The following is a 25,343-nucleotide window of genomic DNA, read 5'->3' as shown; positions in this document are numbered from 1 at the left end:
TATATATATACATACACTTCCTTGTCAATCATTTATACCATTTTTAAGGTATTTATATATATTCAATTGATTCTTATTTATTCACAAGAGCCATATAAAGACAGTAAGTTCCATGAGGACAGAGTTCAGGTCTGTCTTTTTCTTTTTTGTACTCTCAACACCTAGAATGGCATCCTGCAAATAGTTGTTCAAAATAACTAATGAATAAATAAATATTTATGATATTAAAATATGTCATATAATCTATAAATTATTCTCAATTTAGCAAATGTATGCCCTTAGGGAAGTTATTTAGCCTTCTTAAACCTCTGCTTTTTCTATGAAATGGCAACAAGAGTTCCTAATGTGATTAGTATAAAGAATTATTATAAAGTTCCTAATGTGACTAGTATAAAGGATTAAACAAGGCAACCTGGTGGTAGAGTAGTTAAGCACTTCGCTACTAACTGATAGGTCAGTAGTTCAAACCACCAACACTTTGCAGAAGAATGATATGATAGTCTGTTTCTGTAAAAACGTCCAGCCTTGGAAACCCAGTGGGGCAGTTCTACTCTGTCCTATAGGGTCACTATGAGTAAGAATTGACTTGACAGCAATTTGAGTTTGGGTTTGGGTTTTGTGTTTTTATAAGGATTAAACAGATAATAAATACAAAATGATTGATGCATTGCCTGGAACGTAACAGGCACTCAAATATTACTGTCTCTCAATAACATCATCATCATCATTGTCATCATCATCTACTCATCATCCATCAATACCATGGAACAGTTGTAAAAATGGCATGGTGGGATGGCTTGATCTCCTTTAACTTAATGATGGAAAGAAGAATCATTATCAGCATCAACAGCCCAAGGCTGATTTCTATGAAGCAGAGGCCAGACATACCTCTTTCTCCAACCTTTTACCAATTCCTAAAAGGCACTCTCTCCAACTCTACCAGGTTTAATAATTCATTGCAACGTCCACACAGAACTCAGAAACAATACTCACATTCTAGGGTTTGTTAGGGAAGTAACAAGTTACAATTCAGGATCAGGATATAGTTTTTCAGTCAGCAGAGCTTCTCAGCTGTGCCCAGAGGTAGACCTATCACTGGACCTTTGCCTCTCTGCCCTTAGTGTCCCTGGTCTCTTGGCCTGGCTCAGGCTCTGTCCTCCTCAGGCAAGTGTTGCAAAGTTCTACAGTTCTATCCATAAGTGCCCACTGGCATCCCACTCTGCCAGTAAGCCTTGGCCCAAAGGCACTCAGCTTTCTCATTCCATGGGTTGGTGATCTAGTTCTGCCAAGTGTCCAGAGGCATCCTACTCCATCAGCAAGCCACCTGCCTGAAGGTGCTCAGTTTTCTCATTCCTTGGTCCAGGGAGCCTACTGTGCCAACTCCTGCTGGTCTCCTGGTTCTGTGGTTGGCGCTTCTCACTGCCTTGTGCTGTCTCCAGTGTTACAGCTCTCTCTTCCTGTGTCTAGGAGGTTCCCAGCATAGGGACCTCACGTCCAAAGGACACACTCCACTCCCATCTCTTCTTGGTGGTAGTGAGGTCTCCCCTTTCCATCTCTGGTATGCTTCATTTTAAGCTTAGTAGGATAGTAAAACTGACTAATCCCCTTTTTGGGTTACGTGCACCTTATTTGTATGGTCCCAAACTCATAAAGATGTCATATAACTTATTTGTATCACTAGCAAGCTATACAATCCTTTTAGTGGGCCACAAGCACCCTATCTGAATAGTCCCACCCAATCATTTGCCGGAAGTTACAAGACCTTGCCTAGGAAGGCCATAAAAAGCAATCCATCACATTGCAATAATAATTTTAGATATGGTGTTTTGAGATAAAGAGCTTCAGAGCAAATGTTTTTATTGCCTGCAGAGACAGGCAAAGGTGCTGGTACATAATAATAAAAAATAATTATGATACAAGCTAGAAAAGTGTTTTCTGGATGAAATAATTTGATTCAGGCATACTCTGGGATGTTTTTAATTTTCAGGGATTTTTCTTCTTCCCTGATAATAAGTATCTAGTTATAGTCTTGAAAGCAGGAATAAGTTATCAACAGACAAGTAAAACCACTGGGAAATAACTGTTAGTTCTCTGGATTCCTTTTTGATGTGATACAGATTTGAGGTAAGTAACTGAAACATAGCACAATCCAAAATAAATATTTATGTCAGAGAATAACAGTTAAGACTAGAAAATTCTTAAGGTCCCTCACAGTTCAACATTTGTGTATTTCTTGGTTTAAGATCAGTCAGTAGAAACAAAGGAGATAAAGATAATTTTTGGAAGGAAACTTTGTTGGTTACTAGTGGTAGGAGGGGAGGGGAGGGAACACTGCAAAAATAAAAACAATTAATTAATTTTTTTAAAAAAGATAATTTTTGTTTGATCATATGGTCTATTTTTTTTAATATCCAGGTTTACTATGATAGTGAAATAGTTGACAATTATATATAATACCACAAAAATCATAATTGGTACATGAAATAATAAAACAAAGGTTATCTTAGAAACAACAGCCATTTGAACTTTAAGTCAGGATCACACAAGGAGTAATATCTAGGTTATCAAGCTCCATTTTTTAATTATCTGGATCCTGGCCACAGCATTGTGGTCAGTTTATTGAAGCAGGCTTGACCACAGACTGTTATAGGCACAACCAAAACTGTATCCTCCTTTATGGAGTTAGATCCTATCAACAAAAGGAAGCAAACTGATCATCTACTCTGTACAGAACACCACACCAGGGACCAAGGGAAATTCTAATTACAGCCTTCACCCTCAAGAACCCTCTAACTTTAGAGTGAGGGAGGAGCCCCCCTTGATTCCAAATCTCTCATCAGATATTGTGCCTTTTCTCTAATGAAAGAACCATTTTTACCATCTGTCTCTATTTCTTCACTTCTCATTGTCTTTTAAACCCCACAGCAATCTGGCTCCTACACAACACTTCACTGAAATTGCTCTTGTCAATGTCTCTGAAGACAAAAATTTAATACAATTATTTTTTTCCTCAAGCAGCCTTCAATACCATGCTCACTTCTTGAAGTAGTCTCCTCTTTATTTCTAAGACACCAGACTGTTTAGTTTTTCCTTCTCCCCACACTTTCTCTTTGCCCTACCTCTGATTATTAGGTCCCCTTGGGCTTCACTCTTAACTCTCCCCACCCTTTCTACACATTCTACATAGAAGACCTCACTTAGTCCCTGTTGTTTTTAAAATTCATATCTCCAGCATAGATTGCACCTGTAAGCTCCTAACACCTACATCCATGCACCTATTTAGCATCTCCACTTTGATATCCAAAAGTCATTTCTGAACTAACACGTTCAGAAACAAATATTTGATGTCCCACCCCTTTCCACTAAGTATCACCTCCTACTTTCCCCCATCTCAGTCAAAGGCATTCCATCTACTTGCTATCAAAACCAGAAAATTGAACATGATCCTTGATTCCTCCTTCATCTTCACTCCTCCATACCCACAAAATGAAGTTTTCACCAAATCACATCAAATATAATACAAAAATAACTACCTTTCTCCATCTTTACTATTACCATCCCTTCTTGACTGGACTACTGAAATAACCTCTGGAACTCTCACTTCTATTCCTGCTCTTTCTCTTTCAACTCAGCAGTCAGAGAAAATTTTGAATAAAGTAGTTCAGCATATCTTTTTATATAGTTGTCTGAATCATGCTGATATTTTATATTTCTAAAAATAATTAAACCAACAACCATGGGAAATAAAATTATATACCCATAGATGAACTTAACTGTGTATTAAATTGATAGTGTAACTACAAAGAAAACAATGAAACAAAAACCCAGTGCCATCAAGTCAATTTTGACTCATAGCAACCCCAGAGAACAGACCAGAACTTCCCTATAGGGTTTTCAAAGCTGTCAATCTTTATGGAAGCAGACTATCTCATCTTTCTCCCACAGAGTTACTGGTGGGTTCAAACCACCAACCTTTTGGTTAGAAGCCCAATTTTTAACAACTGTGCCACCAGAGCTCCTTGAAGAACCCTCCCAGATTGATTCAAGTAAATTTATAACACAATATTCTCACTACACATTGTTGGTGGGATATATTCTGGGGGAAAAAAAAAAAATAATAATACCCTTAAAGCAATCGTAGACTTTACTTAAAGGTTTGCTTTCAGTAGTGACATGGGAATAGTAATTCCTGTGTATATTTTAGGATTGAGCAAATAAAATTGTTGGGAACCAGGGTTCCCACAAATGTGGAATAGATGAGAATAGATGAAGGAGAGAAAGAATCCTTTAGTGTTAGATTAGAATTAAAAGTCTCAGGATAAACTCTCAATATACAAATGGGTAATAAATAAGGAGGTAGATATAAGATTGAATAGATGATGAATCAATTGATTTCCCAGATCTGTATACTGAAAGAGCCTAGAGGCAAAGACTACCCAGTAAGAATAACTACTGCTCCCCTAGATCTTGGCTTCCAAATGACATTCTCCACTAAAAGGGTCAGGGGTCCTCAGAGAAATGGATGATTCTTGCAGGGCTAGGGAAGACAGAATACAAGGTAATACTAGAATATCTTGTTATTCTGGAAAGGAAGAAAATGCTCATAAACTGATGGGAACGTCTCAGAAACCTCTTGAAAGAAGAGAATAAATTTGAGATCATTTGAACATGTAAAAATAAAAAAGATGATAAGAATGAATTATAACTACTTGAATTTAAAAAATTAATGCAAGAGTGCATATTAACAAATACACCAAAAATACAGGAGCAGAGGAAAAAGAGAAGTCTTCTTCACAGAAGAATACTAATTAAGAAAGAAAGAAAATACAAATAGAAAAATCATCATTTTGCAATCACTATGGTAATAACTATTTTAGGCAAGTAGAGTCAATTTATGCTACAACCATTGTGTGGAAGTTTTTTGGGAATGTAATCATTACAGTCTCAAAGTTTTACCCCATAGATTATTTATTAAACAAGTATATTTACAGTCAAAAATTCTGTCAGACTTCACATTAACTAATGACCAAACTTAGCACCAAAATTGGAGAGAACGACATTACATGCTGTGGTAGTTAAGATTGTGTATCAACTTGGCTGGGCCTGGTTCAGTGGGGTGTATTGTTGGATACAACACAGCTGGGCAGCTGGATGTAGTTATTCCCCATGGTAAATAACTCCATGGTGGAATCTATTGGAGCAGCTGAGTAGCTGCTTTAGGGATGTGATCTTCTTCCAGTATTTAAGGAGCAACTTTGAGGAAGGTTTCCAGCTGATAGCATGCTTGAACCCTGCACGTAGCCAAGTCTTCATTCAGTAGCCTGCCATGCTCTGCTGATCTTGGGACCTTCAATGGACTTGAATTAATGAGCTCCCGGGTGGTTTGGAAACATTGGGAATGTGCCTTCTTACTTGTCAACCTCAGGTTTTTCAGCCTCAGCAGCCAGCAGCTGCCTGAGTGAAGAAAGCCTCCAGCTTCACTGGGCTGGGAGCCAAAGGCAGTGCTGAAGCCCCAGATTGAAGGGCTTCCACCCAGCCCCGAGAGCCTGACAATTTGAACTCTGGCTTCTAGCCTCCAAAACTGTAAGAGAATAAACTCCTGTTTATTAAAGCCATCCCATTTGTGAGCGGCACTAGGTAATCAAAACACATGCCCCTTTGCACTACAATCATGTATCTAATCTCAAGGAAACAATCTGATAAATCCAAAGTAAGGGATATTCTATAAAACAAATTTCAATGCCATGAAAGAAAACATAAAGGCTTGGAGAACTTGTTCTAGAATAAAGGGCAATCAAGAGGCATGATAAAGGCAATGTATGATCCTTGATGAAATCTTAGAACCAGGAAAAAAGCAAAAACACCTAGCTAGCAAGGATGTTATTGTGACAAATAGGGAAATTTGGATGGTGAGTACACGTTAGATACTATGCCAGTGATAAATTTTTTTACTGTGATAATTATATGAAATATAAGTCCCACATACTGCTGAAGTCTTTTTGAGGGGGAGATGCGGGGATGTCTTGATGTGTGCAACTTATTTTCAAAAGGCACAGCAATTATTTTTTAAATGTATAAATATATAACAAGATAAAGCAAATGTGGCAAAGTGCTAAGAATTGTTGAATCTAGATAAAGGATATATAGTAATCATTTTACTGTCTTGCAACTTGTTTTGGTAAGTTAGAAATTTTTCAAAATAAAAATTGGAGGATAAAAAATAAATCATATCATGGTTAAAAATTGCTAAAATCCCTTCAGTGGTGCCTCACTACTGGGAATGAAATCCCTACTCCTTCTCACAGCCTACAAGGTCCTTATGACTCAGCCCTTCCAACCTCTCCAAACTTAGCCTACTGTCCTGCCTGTCATCCACTACACTCTTGCCAAACAAGCCTTCCAACATCTCCTCGAACACATCAGGCCTTCTTTCTCAAAGCCTTTGCCCTGCTCTTCCCTTTGCCTGGAAAACCCTTTCCTGAGCTCTGTACCTGGCTGTCCTGTCATCTCATATATTTTAGCTCAATGGTCACCCTGACACTCTAAATGATCTCCTCTCTTTTTCTCCTCCAGCACTCATCACACTGTAAAACTTCTCCTTTGTCTTCCTCCTAATTGTCTGTGTTCTCCACCAGCCTATGAGTTTCAGGGGGGCAGGAATTTGACTGATCTATCAGTACTATGATCTCTCCCTCGCACACAGTGTGATTCACTGAGATGAATGAATGAAAGGAAAGATATACAACAAACTCCAAAGATCACAGAATGACACTGTTTCTTTAATGAAGGTCGATAAAGGGCCATGCCCTCCATGAAAACAAGCACTGATCAGAGCAAATCCAATCATATCTATCTACCACCCATCTGTCAGTTTGTCATACTGTGGTGTCTTGCATGTTACTTTTTATTTGTTTTTTAGTGGTTGGGTCTCTTTTATTTGAAATAGTTTTGCAGCTTTGTGTGTGTGTGTGTGTTTGTGTGTGTATGCTTTAGGTGCAAATTTACAGAGCAGAATTTGTTTTACATTCAATATTTCGTGTACACTTTGTTTCAATTCCCAATTACCATCCCCAACCCTAACCCACTCTCCTCCTCTTCCTTCCCAGTAATGCCTCCACCTCCCTGTGCCTTTCTTAGTTATGCACTACTGTCTGTCCAGGTTTTACTCCATGTGAATGTTGCCCCTCTGGGCCCCATGGCCAACAGCACCAAGGGATGTATCTCTGTAGAGCAGATAAGTGCATGCCCTGGGTTGAGTGTTCTGCATGTAAGTCTTATTTACTATTGGGCTAAGACCCAGCCTTTGGAGTGAGTTTTATACCAGGCCCAATGTTGCACATTACTTTGATGCTAGAAGCTATGCCACTGGTATTTCAAATACAAGCAAGGTCATTTGTGTTACTTCCAGACCAAGACAGACTAGAAAGAAAGGCCTGGTGATCTACTTCCAAAAATCAGCCAATGAAAACCTTATGGATCACAACAGAATACTGTTTTGTATAATGTTGAAAGATAAGCTCTCTAGGCTAGAAGGCACTCAAAATACACAGCGACCACAACAATGGACTCAAGCATACCAAAGATCATGAAGATGACACAGAACTGGGGAACATTTTATTCTTCAGTACAGGGGGTTGCCGTGAGTTGGAGCTGACTTGATGGCAACTAACAATAACATTCATACCTACAAGACACAATGAGGAGAAGACTCTGAAATCCAGTGGCTTTCCTCTCAATAACCAAAAATGAGACTAACAATTAATTGTCCTGCCTTAATTCAGCCCATGCCATTCACCTCTCACTTGAATTGTCATTTCCAAACCACAATCAGCCATCCTTTAGCCCCCACCTCAGCCAAACATGGTCTGAAAAAGTGTTCAGCAGAGGAATAAGAGGTGTAATAAACAATAAGACATGGAAATTGAGGAAATGTTAAATGCAAGCAGCCTGACAATGTGACAGTCACCAATCTGTAAATCTACTGTAATACTGGGAAATATATTTTCAATGCACAGTGAGAATGGAGTAGAGACAAATGTTATCTTTCTTGCACAACTTTTTTAATCTGTTCCAAAACATATGTTGGCTCATGGCATTCTACTACTTCAAACCTTTCAAAATCTCTCAGGTTAAGCAGACTTACATGGACTGGAAGACCTTTTGTGATCTTATTCATTTTTATTTTCATTATCATCCCTCATTACTACCTCCCTTTGTATACTCCTTCTACATTGAAATTTTGATTCCTCAAACTATTACTTTTCCTTGTGTCACACACAAAAAAAATATGTGTGATAAATCCTAACTCCTAAATCTGTGGTTAAAGAGCCCTAAAATAGCAATGATTAAGCATTTGGCTGCTAACTGAAAGATTGACAGTTTGAACCCACGAGTGAGAGAAAACACCTGTTGAATTGTTCCTGTAAAGATTAAGGAACAGCCTAGGAAATCCTGTGGGGCAGTTTTACTCTGTCTTAAAGGGCCACTCTGAACTAGAATTGACTTGAATGCACATAACAACAACAACAACATACCATTCCTATTTGGGAATAGGTTTTATTTATTATGTTTATGAGGCAATATTAGTGTAGGGTATATCTGAAATCAATCTCTTTTGAGATATAAAAACCAAAACACCAAACTCACTGCCATAGAGTCAATTCCGATTCATAGTGATCCCCACTGGGTTTCCATGGCTGTAAATCTTCACGGACCCACCAGCCACTCCTCGGAAGGAAGGTTGGGCAATCCTACTTCCGTAGTGATACTGCCTCGGAAACACAAGGAGGGGTCGCTATGAGTCAGGGCCGACTCAACGGCACATAACAACAACAACAAATCTTTACGGAAGCAGACTGTCTCCTCTTTCTTCCATTAAGTGGCTAATAGGTTCAAACCATCAGGCTCTTGGTTAGCAGCCAAATACCTTAAAAACTACCCCACCAGAGCTCCTTTTTGAGATATAAAAGAGCAGAATAAATAAGCAAGCACAAATTGAGTAGAAGATACATGCCATATAATTGTCAAGGAACCCAGGGACAGAAGCTGAAAAGAGACAAGGGCCTTCCCCTAGAGCAAACAGAGAGAAAAATCTTTCTCGTAGAGTTACAGCCCTGAATTTGGATTTGTAGCCTCCTAAAATGGTAGCTCTGGTAATGTAGTACCTAAGGCACTTGACTGCTAACCAGAAGGCTGGTGGTTCAAACCCGTCAGCTACTCCTCGGAAGGAAGATGGGGCAATCTACTTCCGTAGTGATACCGCCTCAGAAACCCAAGGAGGGCTCACTATGAGTCAGGTCTGACTCGATGGCACATAACAACAACTACAACAAACTATGAGAAAATAAATGTTTATTAAAGCCATGCATTTGTGGTGTTTTTGTTAAAGCAGCACTAGATATCTAAGAAATCTTGCCTAAATGATATTCCTTCTACCCATCTTTGCTTGGCTTAATTCCTAATCATCCTCAGGTCTCAGGTGATAAGTTATTTCTTCTGGGATACTTTCCCCAAATACTGATACCTGGACTGGGTTTCTTGCCTTTAACATAGCATCTCATACTTCCCCTATAAAAACAAATATTATTGTGCTGTTAATGTCTATTGATCTTTATTCCCTAAATCCATAAGGAAGAATATACATCTATTTTGTTCTATGTTATTTCCCTCAATAACCTAAAGAACACTTGACACTTAGTCTGTTGTCACAGACAAAAGTACCCTCCAACAAATATTTCTAGTGTTCCACTGGGCAAATACTAGGAATGTGTTTTCCTCCCCCTTTGGATTTAGGTGTGACACTATGCCTTGCTTTGGCCAAAGAAATCAGAAGAAAAGAGTTATTTGACATTTCCAGAAGGAGCTTTAAGAGACGTACATGGTCCCCCACACTATCTTTCCCTATACAATGATGACTCACAGTGATTCAGTGGCTTCAAATCTGCTAGTGCCGCAGAGTGCAGATGATGGAGAGCAGAGATCCCAGTCACCCCAAAATGGAAGTTCTATCAGCCTGGGTCCCTGAATAACTACATTGAGCAGGACCCTCTCTTGACATGTCACCCAACCAACACTGACCATGTAAGACATATAGCATAAATAAAAGAAACAAACTTGGAAGTACCAAAGAGATTTTCAGGTTGTTTTTACTTCTGCACAAACTAGTTCGTGCACCATGACTAATGCATATGCATAGAAATACCAAAATGAATTCAAATAGCCAAATATTTACATTAGGTTACAAAAAAAATCACCAGAAAACCTAAATATCCTTTAATAGGTAACTGGTCAAATTAATTATCTTTTACTCACACAAGGAAATACTATGTGAACAACAAAAAAGAATGAGGTAGCTCTTTATGCAATGATCTTTAAGATGTTCTGTTAAGTGGGAAAACAAAGAAAAAATAGGGGCAAACTTAGGGGCCCTACTTTATGGCATAAATAGACTATCAAGCATAACCCATGATGCACAAACAGCAGAAGAAAAACTAGATGATGGAGACCTTCTAAAAATTAAATTCTTCTGTGCATCAAAAGACTTCTCCAAAAGAGTAAAAAGAGAACCTACAGAATGGGAAAAAATATTCAGTAATAGCATATTGGACAGAGGACTTCTCTAAAATTTACAGAAAACTCCAACACCTCAACATCAAAAAGACAAAAAGTCCAATTAAGAAATGGGCAGAAGATATGAACAGACATTTCACCAAAGAAGATATTCAGGCAGCCCACAAACACATGAAGAAATGTTCATGATCATTTGCCATTAGAGAGACACAGATCAAAACAACCATGAGATACCATCTCACCCCAACATTTTCTGTCTCAACAAGACAGAAAATGACAAATGCTGATGAAGATGGGGAGAGATTGGGCTCTCATACACTGAAAAATGATACAAAAATGGTGGAATTAGGTATGGTGATTCTTTAAAAAGTTGGAAATAGAAACACCATTTGACCCAGCAATCCTGTTACTAGCTATATATCCTAAAGAAGTGAGAAGGAGAATACAAATAGATATATGCATACTCATGTTCATCACAGCACTGCTCACAATGGCAAAGAGATGGAAACGACTTAAGTGTCCATCAACTGAGGAATGGTGTGGTAGTTAAGTTTGTGTGTCAACTTGGCTGGGCCTTGTTGAGTGTCTGGGAAGCCCATGATGAGACTGGTAATCAACTCCATGGTGGAATCAACTGTGAGCAGCTGAATAGCTGCCCTAGGGATGTGGTCTCTTCCTGTGTATAAGGAGAAGCCTTGAGGAATGGTCTCTAGCTTATGGCACACTTGAACCCTGCATGTAGCCGTGTCATTGTTCAGCAGCCTGCCATGCTCTGCCGACCTTGGGACTTTCAATGGATTTGAATTAATGGCCTGCTGTGTGGTTTGGTAACATTGGGACTGTGCCATTTTACTTGTCAAATTTGGGCTTGTCAATCTCAGCAGCCAGCAGCTAAGTAAAAGAAAAGCTTATATAGCTCCAGTGGGCCTAAAGCAGGAGGCAGAGCTAAAGCCCAAGGTTGAGGCACTTTCACCCAGCCCTTAGAGCCTGGCACTTTGAACTCGGACTAAAAGCTTCCAAACTGTAAAAGAATAAACTCCTATTTGTTAAAGCCATCCCAGTTGTGGTATATTCTTGTCAGAGTGGCATTAGGTAACTGTTGGAGACCAAGAAAAAGACCCCCAAAAGAACATGACTGCAAGGCACATGGTCTAATTACAGTTAAGAGATAGCAAGGCTTCTCTTGTGGTTGAATGTTTGCTTTAAGAAATGGCAAGGCCTCTCTTACAGTTGAATGCTTGGCTTCAGCTTTGTGTTCCTGGGGCAGAACATTGCCCCAGCAGAATGATTGCTAACCTGTCTCCCTGGAATAACATTTTGCCCAAAGAATAGTATACCTTAGAAACCATTCTTTAGAATTACATACCTTAATGATTATATTTTAGAATGACACATTTTAGTGATTATTTGTTGTTTTTGTTAGGGATATTAACCCAACTAATCATCCATTACATTTGGACATGGGAAAATATCTCCGGGTAGGTGAAAGAGTAAAATTTTAACATTTAGAGAATACTTGATTGTCATAAGGAAATATGTGATTGAATTATAAAAGAATATTTGATTGTATATTTGATTGTAATAGAGAAATTCCAAGAATAATTATGTAATTTTACACTTATGTATAAATAAAGCAGGACGGATGCATCAGGGGTCATTCTCGCAGAATATTCAGGGCATCTGCCTGGCCCCCATTCTTAAAAAAAAAAAAAAAAAAATTAATCGTTTCATGTCACTTGATTTTGTGACCTGTGCAGTTTTGCTGGACGTGGCAATTGGCACCCGAACAGGGACCCCGAGTGGAGCGGCAGCAGTGCTTGAGAGGACACTCCACTTGAAGGAAAGCAGAGCTCCACAACAGAAAAAAAGTGAGTGTGGGTGAATTAAATAAATCTTCTTTAACCCAGGCTGACATGGGGAATTCAGAATCTCATGAACGGGACTGTTATATTTCTGTTCTTCAAGCTAGAGGTTTTTCAGTGTCTAAAAAAGAGTTAGAGGAATTTTTCCAGTGTGTAGATCACTGTTGTCCTTGGTTTCCTCAGGAAGGAACCATTGATTTAACAGCTTGGGAGACCATCGATCAACAAATGAATGAGCATTTAAAAGAACATGGGCTGGAGAATTTTCCCAAGCGTGTATTTTCTATTTGGAGTATCTTAAAATTGTGTTTAGAATTAAATAAGGGAGTAAGTGTGGGAATAGATCCTAAAGTGGGAAAGGAGAAAAATGTAGACACAGATTCAAAATTAAAGGAGTTAAAATTACAAGAAGAAATAGTTAAACAGAAGTTAGAAACTGAACCCTCAGAAGTTAAGGAAGAGAAGTTATATCCTTCCTTAAATCCATTTTTAAGTCAGGCAAAACCTTCTTTAAATTCGTTTTTAAATTAGACTGTTTCAGCTGCAACCAAGCACTTGCTCTCTCTCACCTTTTAACCTTTTCCCTCCCTCAGGGAAGCAAGTTAACTGTTTATCATCCACTGTATCACCTTTATCATCTATACAACCAATGGTGCAAAAGGCAAGGGCAATAGATGAGGACATTCCATTAGAATTAAAACATGTTTTTCCTTTGACAGAATACATAGATCAGCAAACTAATCAACCAATGTGAGGACATAAAGCATTTTCTTTTAAAACTCTTAAAGATTTGAAACAAGCTACTACCACCTATGGGCCAATGACACCATTTGTAAAAACTTTAATAGAAACTATTACTCAAAAAATTTTGTGTCCTTATGATTGGTATATGCTGGCTAAAACTGCATTACAGGACGGAGATTATTTGATGTAGAGAATGTATTTTCATGATTTTTGTACAGAACTAAGTATGAAAAAATCAACAATATAATTTTCCCATTAGTTTTGAAATGCTTTCTGGTATTGGACAGTTTTAGAGGTCTCAACTCAATTAACCTATCATTTACAAGCATATCAGCAGATATCAGCTATCAACCTTTCTACTGGCATGCCTTACAATCCTCAAGGCCAAAGCATAGTAGAAAGGGAGGGTTCAAAATGGAGTCGAGCCAGTGAGCAGCACGCTTTATCCCTCTGACATCTAAGGTCTTGAATAACAGTTTAAATTAGGAATTTCACTGCTCTGAACAGCTCACAGATTCAGAGTACATCAAACATGCAAGAGCAGAATTAGAGGAAAGGCACAGAGAGATTATTTGGGAAAGAGCTACTGGAGGAGGACAGACGGATGGGCATCTGAGAGAGGCATTGGAAACTCTTCTGGAGCAGTCACTGTGCGCCGGGCTAGGGCACCCGCCTGAGATCCCCGAGCCAAAAGGGAGGACGCCTTATAACAGCTTACCAGCGACCACTCTAATATTCCGGTGGACAGCAGCAGAGACCTGCCTCCAGCAGCTCATCTTGATTTTTTGGGGATAATTTCATTACAGGCGTAACTGCTCTTGCTGCAATGATAAGTACTATGACTGTGGCTGCTGTTGCACCACAATCCTCTATTCAGACAGCCCAATATGCAAATGAGATTGCCTGAAATACCGTAAAGGCATTAGTAGATCAAGAAAATATTGATCAGGATTTTAAGCTCAAAGTAGATAAGTTAAAGGAAGCAGTACTATCATTAGGAGATGAGTTAGAAATGATAAGAGTAAGGCAGACATTACATTGATTATCGGTGATTATCAGTATGAATACATATGTGTGACATCATACCCTGTGAATTTCAATGATCCTGAATTCACTTGAGAAGAAATCAAAATGAGACTATTAGGAGTTTGGCATAGTTCAAATATTAGTTTTGAAATTCAGGAATTCCATAAAGATATTCAAAGGATAAAGGATAGTCATACACCTATGATTGATCCAAATCAAGTTGCAAATTGAATACTTGATTAATTTAAAAGTCTTGACCCTTTTAAGAGCATTCCTACATTTTTATATCACTTTTTACCATTTGTAATTATGTTTTTAATCATATTACTTATTATTCTTTGGGTCCCGAGATTAATTCAATATTTAATTTGATCTTTAACTATTGAAATACATTTACTTCATTTAAAAAAAAAAAAATTAAAAGGGAGGAAATGTTGGAGACCAAGAAAAAGACCCCCAAAAGAACATGATTGCAAGGCACATGGTCTAATTACAATTAAGAGATAGCAAGGCTTCTCTTGTGGTTGAATGTTTGCTTTAAGAAATGGCAAGGCCTCCCTTACAGTTGAATGCTTGGCTTCAGCTTTGTCTTCCTGGGGTGGAACATTGCCCCAGCAGAATGATTTCTAACCTGTCTCCTTGGAATAACGTTTTGCCCAAAGAATAGTATACCTTAGAAACCATTCTTTAGAATTATGTACCTTAAGAATTATATTATGTTTTAGAATGACACATTTTAGTGATTATTTGCTGTTTTTGTTAGAGATATTAACCCAACTAATCATCCATTACATTTGGACATGGGAAAAGACCTCCAGGTAAGGGAAGAATAAAATTTTAACTTTTAGAGAATACTTGATTGTTATAAGGAAATATGTGATTGTATTGTAAAAGAATATTTGATTGTATACTTGACTGTAATAGGGAAATTCTAAGAATAATTATGTAATTTTACACTTATGTATAAATAAAGCAGGACGGATGCATCAGGGGTTGCTTTCACAGAATATGCAGGGCATCTGTCTGGCCCCCATTCTTTTAAAAAAGAAAACCATTAATCCTTTCGTGTCACTTCATTTCGTGACCTGTGTGGTTTTGCCAGACACAGCAGGTAACCAAAACAAATGGATAACCAAACTATGGTACATACACACAGTGGAAAGCTATGCAACCCTAAAGAATAATGTAGAATCTGCAAAACACTTCATAATGTGGATGAACTTGGAGGACATTATTTTGAATGAAATACATCAATCACAGAAGGACAAATATTGTATTAGTCCATTATTGTAAAAAGTCATGGGAAGGATTATACATAGAAGCAAACTTTCTTTGTTGGCTACCAGGAAGGGGAGGGAAAATTTCCAGATAGTTTGAAGAAAAAAAATTATATATATATATATATATATATATATATATATATATATGTTACACACACACACATATATATATATATATATATATATACACCAAACATTATTAGTACCTTAATAATAATTAGTACCTTAAGTACCAGAGATAGGAGCTAGGGGGAGAAAGGAAACTTTTGTTTGGGGTGCTGGCAAAGGGGCAAGGAAGCCGCATCTCCTGAGCTCACTAACCCCACAAGAGGAAGACAGTATCACCATCAGTAGCCCAAGGCTTATCCCTGCAAGGCCAGACATACTGCCTCCCTCCAGCCCTTTCACCAACCCTGACACCAGCCGTTCCTCCCGCAGCACCCACCACCTCTCTGCTGGGTTCAATAATTCACTGCAGTGGCCACACAGAACTCACAGATTTTGGGGTTTATTAGGGAAGCAACAGGCTATTATTCAAGTTCAGGAACACGCTCAGTCTCTCTCAGCCCGCCATTTCTCAGCTGACAGTCTCTCTCAGACTCTCTCCCAGCAGTGTATGTCTCTCGGTGTCTTTCCTCCAGAAGTGCATGTCTCTTGTGTCTCTCTCTCAGCAATGCATGTCTCTCACATCTCTCTCTTAGCAACACGTACCTCTCTTGTCTCCCAGCTGGCAGTGAGAAAATTCTTCTGCCTCTAGAAGGGCTCCTTTTGAGCCTGGCAGAGTTGCCAAACTAACCAATCCCAAAATCAGAATTCTATACACTTGAGAGAGAGAATTTCCTAGAGGATTGCTTCATGCCATGCTCAACAGAAATATTCCAAGTGGATAACGTTAATAATCAGGAGCTACTCAGTTGCTCATGGCAAATTCCACCATGGAGTTTACAAAGACTTACGGCTAGAAAATCACACTATGTAATTTACTACACCACAGGAGCATTGAGTTTATGCTAATGGCAGTGGAATATTTTGGAAAATGATAGCAATAATGGTGGCACAACATGAAAAATTTAACCAATATCCCTGAGCTGTGGGAATTGTGGAAGTTGTTATGCTAACAAATGTCTTGGGTACATTTCACCACAATAAAAGTAAAAAGAAAAGAAAAACAAATATATGTACCCATAATTATATAACAAGATGCTTAATTGAAAGTGTTGGCCAAAGTAGGGGAGATATTAGAGTACAATGCAACTTCTGGGACAAACCACATGCAGAAATTTCTAAATAGGTTATCAGACTAAGTTAGATGACTCTAAAATTCTTCACTCAAACTGAGAATATAATAGAATCTGGGTTGAGAGAATGTGTGAAGAATTTTGGAGAGGACTAGAGTTACGCAATGAGTCCTGAGTTATGCCTCCCACTAAGACAGGCATTTAAATCAAGAGAGACAGGCCCCAACTGGTCCACTCAGAGAGTTAATATGAGTCCCCTACAATTTTTTTTTTGGAAGGGGTGCACAGTAAAATGGTGTCTGACTCTGTTCTAGAAGAGCTGAAAGATGAGAGACTGGATGTTTAGCTGTCCTGATGGGAGCACGAAGAAGAAGTTGCTATGTTGGGTTTGGCCTGTTGTCCCAGAGTTTGTTGGGGGCATGGGTATATGAGGATTCACGTGGACTAAATGTGAGAGAGTCTGCCTCAGTTTGCTTTAGACAGTGCCTGATAAGGCTCCCAGAGGAGAGCTGAGGGCAGCTGAAGGAATCTGAAGGAGGATTGCCACATTCTGGGAAACTGTGGAAGAAGTCATCAACTATGTGGAACTATTCTCAAGGACAGAGCAGATAAGACAGCACAGACAAGGTGAACAGGTCACACCTTACCAGGAGAGTTAGCTGCCAATATTTCCCTGCTTACAGAACCTAAAGTCAGCTTATGACTGTGCGTGTCATCCAAGAACGGTTCTGCTTCCCATTTCCACTCTCTCCCATACAATGGGAGCTCTGGTAGAGTAGTCCCTAAGGCATTTGACTGCTAACCAGAAGGAGATCAGGAACAGCAGTCAGCATGTGAGGGAAGAGGAGAGAAAAAGAGAAAGAACAGATCATGCCATGCCATACCCCTTCCTACCTGCAGAAATGACTGAATGACTAATGCTTTTATTATTAGAGAACTGGACCATAACACTTGCATTATTTGTTACCGGAAGTCATAAGGCCTGCTCATGTTTTTATCCAGGAACAGAGAAAAAAACTTCTCCACAGAGAAAATGTAAAGGGACAGTGAAAGATAAATATGGTTGCTTTATGATTAAGCCCAAGCCCCACACATTCAAAATTCCCTACATGTTTATAAAATATCACTGGAAGAATATGCAGGAAATTATTTATAGTGACTGCTTCTTCAGCAGGGTACTAGGGACAAGCATGAAAGTGAAACTAACTTTTTCCCTGTATGTTTTTTGTACATTTCAGGTTTTGTATCTCTTTTTGTCAATGAGCAAGAAATAAATGCACATATTGTAAAATCATCTGTATTAAATGTGGTATATCTGAGTGGGTAAGAACTCCAGCTCTAGAGCCTAACTGCTTGGTTCTAATTCTGGTTAGACCATTACTAGCCCTGTATGCTGAAGTATATTAACTAACCTCTCTGTGCAAGTTTCACCCACTGCATTATAGGTATGATTACAGTCCTAGACATATCAGATTGTTGTGAGGATGAAATGAAGATGAAGTTCATGTATAGCATCTACAACAGTATCTGGCTAATAAATGCTTAAAAAGGGTTAGCTACTATTATAACCTATCCCAATAATAAATTTTAAAGGGAAATAAATTATAAATTTTAAAGGGAAAACTCCATCTGGAAACAAAAAAATCAAAATACCATTAAGAGCTACAGTAGTTTTTTCTTTCATAGGATGTGGAAAGAGATTTAGATTGATAACATAGTAATTTGGTTGAGTAGTATTTAAAATTAATCATCTGAAAGATCAACTGGTTAAAATCAGAAAACAATCACTAGGTAAATATTACCTAGGCCCCTAGGTTGCACAAACTGTTTGCATTTAATTACAAACCTAAAGTGGGTGGTTCCAACCTACCCAGCAGTGCCATGAGAAAAGGCCTGGCATTCTCCTTCCATAAAGAGTACAGTCATGGAGCAGTTCTACTCTGTAACACATGGGGTCTCCGTGAGTCGAAATCAATTCAATAGTAACAAGTTTGGGTTTTTCGTTTTTAAGCATTACCTTCCACACAAAAGAAATAGCATCAGATGAATTGAATTCTTCAATCATAACAAAAACAATACAGTAATAAAGCATTAGGTATTACACTTAGAAAAATAGCAACTAGTTTTTGATTTAGTGCTATGCTAGCATTTGATAGGTGATCTCATTTAATTATAATTGTAACCAAAACAAACAAAAAGAACTCTATTACAAATTAAGTGGTTCTTACCAAAGCAGCAGTTCTGGTGGCACAATGGTTAAGGCATTCACCAAAAGTTCAGTGGTTTGAACACACCAGCCTCTCTTGGGAAATAGATGAGGCAGTCTGCTTCAGGAAAGTTTTTACAGCCTTGGAAACCCTTTGAGATGGTTCACCTCTGTACTATATGGTCACTATGAGTTGGAATCACTTCAACGGCAATGGGATTTACCAAAGAAAGTTTTTAAGGCTAAATTAAAAGCAGAACTGGTAACAGAGCAAGTCTGACTAAAAGAAAAGAAAAGGAAATAAAGCTACAACCATAAAACAAAAGACATGTAATCTATGTACAGTAAAGAAAGGGTGAATTGTTCTTACTAGTGTATATCAGGCCAAGAAAACAATATATTAGAGTGCCTTGCTGGGGTCTTGTAGGATGTGAAGATTCCATCCCATTCTTCTACAACTTAACTCTTCCTCTATTAGAGTTGACCATCCTGCCACCAAAATAGTCATAGTTCCACTTTTTGTGGGTCTAATGTCTCACACATTTCAAAGTCTTTCATGTACACCATATTAGGAAGTATGGTATTTTGAAAAGTCAAAGACTTGGGACAACAGGACCTCAGCTAGAACCCTCAATTCTGCCACCTACTACATAGATGACATTGGACAAGTAACCTAATCTCTCTAGACCTCAGTTGCTTGTAAAATGAAATCCATTTTACAGATAAAACTGGTCTCTGGAGAGGAGAGGCTGTCTGCATAAGGCCACACAGTTGATAAATGGCAGAACAGGAGCAACATCTTTTGACTGCCAGCCTGGTACTAAAGAATAAGGACAAAATTGGTTTGGGTGAACAGATGGGCAATGTACCAAAAGTAAGTGATCAACATGGTGGCATTGAGGAAGAGGAAGACATGGAGAGCCATATGGGAGGTACAGATGAAAAAAAAAAAAAGAATAAGGACAAGAGCACGTATAATAAACGAAAGTTTAAATATCTCTGTGCATCTTTCAGTTTGTCCCAAAGAAAATCAGGTTAATATTCAATCAAAATAACTTTCCAATTTATCCAATTGTCTTAATGTTTTTAACTGTGTATTTATGAGCATTTCTTACAACATAAAAATAGCTTATAAATGCTAATAATTACCTTTTACATTATTAAACACCAAACATAAAACTAACCCAGTGTGATCAAGTCGATTCCTGCTCATAATGACCCTTTAGGACATAGGGCTTCCGTGGCTGTAAATCTTTATGGAAGCAGACTGACTCATCTTTCTCCCCTAAAGTAGCTGGTGGGTTCAAACCGTCAATCTTTTAGTTAGCAGTCAAATGCTTTAACCACAATGCCACCAAAGCTCCATAGTAACCACAGATCTAAGTAAATTTTATATATATGTATATATGTGTGTGTATGTATATACATATATATATATATATATATATATATAAACTCACTGTCATTGAGTGGATTCTGACTCATAGTGCCCCCTACTGGGTTTCCAGGGTGGTAAATTTTCGCAGATATAGATTGCCCTATCTTCCTCCTGCAGAGTGGCTGGTGGGTTTGAACTGCTAACCTTTTGGTTAGCAGTCAATATATTAGGCACTATGCTACCAGAGCTCCTTAAGTAAATTATAAGACTTAGAAATAAGCTTGCCTCAATAATTATTTCAGAAGGAAGACTGGGCAATCTACTTCGGTAGTGATACTGCCTCAGAAACCCAAAGAAGGGTCAATAATTAATAATAAAATTATGATTTACATATTCAAGGTCCCTTATTAAATTCAAAGATAGTTTTTTCCCAATTGTGGAATTATCTTGATTAAACATGTTTAAACCAAAATTATATGAAAGAAAGAAAGAAAAAATTAGTACATATAGAATAATAGAACACTGAATAAGTCCCTGCTACAAATGAGCAGCCAAGTATGTTTTGTGGACCAAGGTCTCACAAATAGAACAAACTAAAAAATATACTATCACAGGCAGCACCAAACTGCAGAATATACTTAAGTATCAAGACTTGGAGAACAAAACCTTCAGAAAGAGTGAAAAAAAGTTATTTTATTCTAAGGACTTTTCAGAGACCAGAAGACAGAACAAGAAAGGTAATACTTTTTTAATACATTAAAAAAGCAATAAAAGGATAAATGTACTCACATAAAATCATTCTATAATAGTTAAAAATACACTGGCATAAAGATATAAAAGTTTGGTATAACTGTTTGGTTTTTTTAAAAAAAAAAAAAAATCCAATAGAAGAGTAAAACTATCAGTTCTTTACTTAAAAAATCTTGAAATTTAGCCAAATGTTAATTTTAAATATCATAAAAAAAAAAATCACTGCCATCAAGTCAATTTGACTCATAAAAGAAGAACTTAAATAAGGACAAAATTCTAGTCAACAAAGCATAATTAGGTACAAGTTAAGGGTTCTTATCACATCAAATCCTAGGTGAGGTTTTGTAAAAAATTAGCCCATGTGCTTAAAAAAATTCATAGGAACACGCTTTAAATGCTAATATCGTGGTTGTTGAGGAACAAGATTACAGATAGGATATAAATCAGGATATCCTTATTGAAAATATATAAGCCAGGTAAACCATAAGTGCTGGTTGGAAGATAAAGAGATGTAGATTAATTTCATTTCCACCAAATCATTCAATATAATATTCATGTTGCCCAAATGCAGGGTATTCTGCTGAGTATGACATGGAAAACCAAGATGAATACACAAAATACATGTTCTCAAAAAACTTATGATCTAAGGGAAGAGGTAAAATACATGCTCCAAGAACTAAGTTCAAGGCAGAATTCAAAAGTGTTCTAATACACTTTTAGACAGTGAATACAGAATGGCAGAAAAGGAAGAGAGAAGAGAAATTATTTTAGCTGTAGGGACCCGTGAAGCCCAAGCATAGGATATGGTCTTTCTGCTGAGCTGTGAAGTATGGGAAAACTTTGCCAAGTAAAAGATGAGAAGATGAGGAAGGGAAAAAAGGCTAGCTTGGATTAAGCATCACTATTTGCCAGCTACTGAGAAGTACTTAAATTAATGTTCATATTCACCCTCTAAGGCACTATTATTACCCTGCTGTTGAAAGCAGGAAGCTGAAGTTTGTTGACATTTGCTCAAGCCCACACATCTAATAAGCAGTAAACCAAGATTTGAAACCAGGGTTGCATCCTTGACACTCTGCTATACTGCACTGCTAAACCAAATAATAACACCAAGCCTATAGTGACTCCCATTGGGTTTCCAAGGCTGTAAATCTTTATGGAAGTAGATTGCCCCATCCTCCACCTGCAGAGCAGCTGGTGGGTTTGAACTGCCAGCCTTTTGGTTAGCAGCCAAGTGCCTTACCCACCGCCACACCAGAGCTTCTTATATTGTCCCTCTAGGCAAAGAAAAGGTGCTCAGGTAGCGTAGTGCCTAAGACACTTGACTGTTAACCAGAAGGCTGGCAGTTCAAACCCACCAGCCACTCCTCAGAAGGAAGGTTGGGCAATCTACTTCCGTAGTGATATCACCTCAGAAACCCAAGGAGGGGTTGCTATGAGTCATGGTTGACTCAACAGCAAATAACAACAACAACAGGCAAAGAAAAAATATTGGGACTTAGACATTGAGAAAAAATGACTGATGAAGTCATTACATTTACTGAAGGGCCTCCATAGATCCTACTCTGTATAGATATATTAATGCATATAATTTCATTTCATTTTCCCATGAAGTTATCCTTATTGTTTCCAATTTTAGGATGAGAAAACTAAGACTCATGCAGTTCAAACAGCTAATAAGTACTGTTGTTGTTGTTATTGTTGTTATGTGCCGTTGAGTTGGACTCGACTCACAGCAACCCTTCCTTGGGTTTCTGAGATGGTATCACTATGGAAAGAGATTGCCCAACCTTCCTTCCAAGGGGTGGCTGGTGGGTTTGAACCACCAGCCTTCTGGTTAGCAGTCAAGTGCCTTAGGCACTACGCTACCAAAGCTCCTAGTAAATACCAGAACAGAACAGAAATTTAAACCCAAGTCTGAATCCAATGTCAGGTGAAGTCAGACATATGGCTTCACATGCATTGTCTCATTTAATATTGAAAACAGCCTTGTAAATCTGGTACTATTATTTTCTCATTTTTCAGTGTCACAAAGTAAAATGTGTTTGAAATATTGAATGGGAAACCAATTTGCTCTGTATACTTTCACCAAAATCACAATTTTAGAAAAATAATTGATTGGCTTATAAAATGAACAATATTATCTATGAGTAATGCACTTCCTTGAACAATTAACTATATGAGACCAAACAGTCAATATTTACCCAAAAGCAAAGAAAAGAAGGCAAGGAGGGGAAAGGAAGCTGGATTAATGGAAATAGAATAAACAAAATGGAAATAATGAAAATGCTAACACATTGTAAAAAGTGTAACCAATAGCATGGAAAAAATTGTTAAAAGGGAACTTAATTTGCTGTGTAAACTTTCACCTAAAAAACAATAAAATAATATCTTTAAAAAAAATTAAAAATCAGATACAGTAAATTCTCCAAGACCAAAAAGCAGTCCCAAAATTTGACCCAGCAATCTGACCTCAGAACCAGAGTTTATTCTTACCCTATGGATAAACTGCCAGTCGGGTCCAAATAATGGACAATTTCAGAAATCTGCCAGCTATGCAAACTTACTGATGATTTTTGCTGTGAAGAATATGATCAAACTATGTTTTAGAAATAAAGTCCTTTGATAGACATATCAAAATTAGATTCCTGGCACATAAAGTTTGGTAAGATACAGACATCTTATCCGTAAAGTGGCGTATATGTGTGTGTGTGTGTGTGTGTTTAAGAAGGTTAAAATTGTTTTGACTAATACCAAAACCATACCCACTGCCATTGAGTTTATTCCAACTCATAGAAACGCTATAGGACAGAGTAGAACTGCCCCAAAGAGTTTCCAAAGCTATAAATCTTTACGGAAGCAGACTGCCCCACCCTTCTCCCATGGAGTGGCTGGCGGGTTTGAACCACTGACATTTTGGTTAGCAGCCAAATGTATTGTTGTTGTTGTTATGTGCCATCAAGTCAGACCTGACTCATAGCGACCCCTCCTTTGCTATCTGAGGCAGTATCACTACAGAAGTAGATTGCCCAACCTTCCTTCCAAGGGGTGGCTGGTAGGTTTGAACCACCAGCCTTCTGGTTAGCAGTCAAGTTCCTTAGGCACAATGCACCAAATGCATTAGATATATTTAAATTGCCTAAGAAGGTCAGCTATGCAGTTATTCAGCAAGCACTCGCTTATTATTCTGACAGGTCCCTAGCAAGGTGGTGTAATACTTTGTTTAGCATAAAGTGCATTAGGTTAATTGAGTATTGTACTTTTCTATAGATTTCCTTACATAGTGGTGTAGAATTTGCAAGTTGTCTATTTGATAAATAAGCCTGCCTTCTCAAAGACAAACAGGAATAGAGGAGAGAGGAAAAAGATCAACTGAAGTAGATTCACTTTTTACAATCCATTTTGCTTTTTGGCTGCCAAACGTCTTATACCAACATTATCCCAAGGTAATCACCCAAACGGCCTGGGGTTGTCCAGCTACAAAATAGGTTCAACATTCCCCAATGACAAGCTGAGTTAAAAGCTCTGACTCATCCTAACATTCTGCATCAATTCTTTATGAGTCCCAGAACCCCAAAGTCCTTCAGTGACTCCCTTTCCTTGCACATTCTCTTTCAAATTCCTGAAGACCTACCTCTTAAGAATCATTGTTAACCACTTAGTTATTTTCTCCTTCTTCCCTCCATCCCCACTGATCCCACTTCTAACCTCCCACTCACCAGGTGCAGGGCCAGGGGCAGCAACAGGAGAAACAGCCATAGGTAGAGGTGGCAGCTGTTGGTGAACTTGCTCTCCTCGGGGTCGTGGTACCAGCCACCAGTGAGTGCGGCCCACACGCCCTGCCGGAGCAGCTGCAGCGCCTGGGATACCATGCCTGCTGCGACCTCGGGGCCAGGAAGCAAGGAAGCGGCACCCTACCCTCTTCTGCCCTGGTAGCCCGGAGCCCTCAGCTTTAACACCGGGCCTTTCGGAAGGGGCCACCGCCACCGCTGCCGCCGCCGCCCCCTCCACCTCCTTCCCCGCCACGACCGAAGCTGGAGCTGTTCTTCTGCACTGATCCTCGAGCCACGGCGCCGGAGCCGGCTGCTGCCGCCGGGCAGGGGAACGCCATGTCCGAAGGAGGAAGGATTTTCCCGTCGTGCTCTGAGGCGCTGCTGATGTTGCAGAGGCTCCTCCCCACGCCCGCCCCGCGAACCTCCGCAGACCTTTGAGGGGGGAGTCTGAGAAGGATTTCTGTGAGTTGTTCCAGCCCCTCTTCTTTTGTCCAAATTCCTCAGATTAGAGGGTACA

General features: G+C 38.7%; 1 protein-coding gene across 1 annotated transcript in view; it reads right to left on the bottom strand.

The window, feature by feature from the left end:
* The window catches only part of PCNX2 (pecanex 2), a 688,168-nt gene extending 663,243 nt beyond the window's left edge, over positions 1-24,925 (bottom strand). Inside the window, exon 1 of the mRNA XM_007938510.1 lies at positions 24,773-24,925. Within this exon, the coding sequence (XP_007936701.1) occupies positions 24,773-24,925 (153 nt within the window). The remainder of the gene's footprint in view (positions 1-24,772) is intronic.
* Between the last annotated feature and the right edge of the window lie 418 nt (positions 24,926-25,343).

Source organism: Orycteropus afer, unplaced genomic scaffold (genome assembly GCF_000298275.1).
Source record: "Orycteropus afer afer isolate SDZICR_OR568_19922 unplaced genomic scaffold, OryAfe1.0 scaffold00050, whole genome shotgun sequence".
NCBI lineage: Eukaryota > Metazoa > Chordata > Mammalia > Tubulidentata > Orycteropodidae > Orycteropus > Orycteropus afer.
The sequence above is the reverse complement of the archived record's forward strand: the minus strand, read 5'-3'. Positions and strand labels throughout refer to the sequence as shown.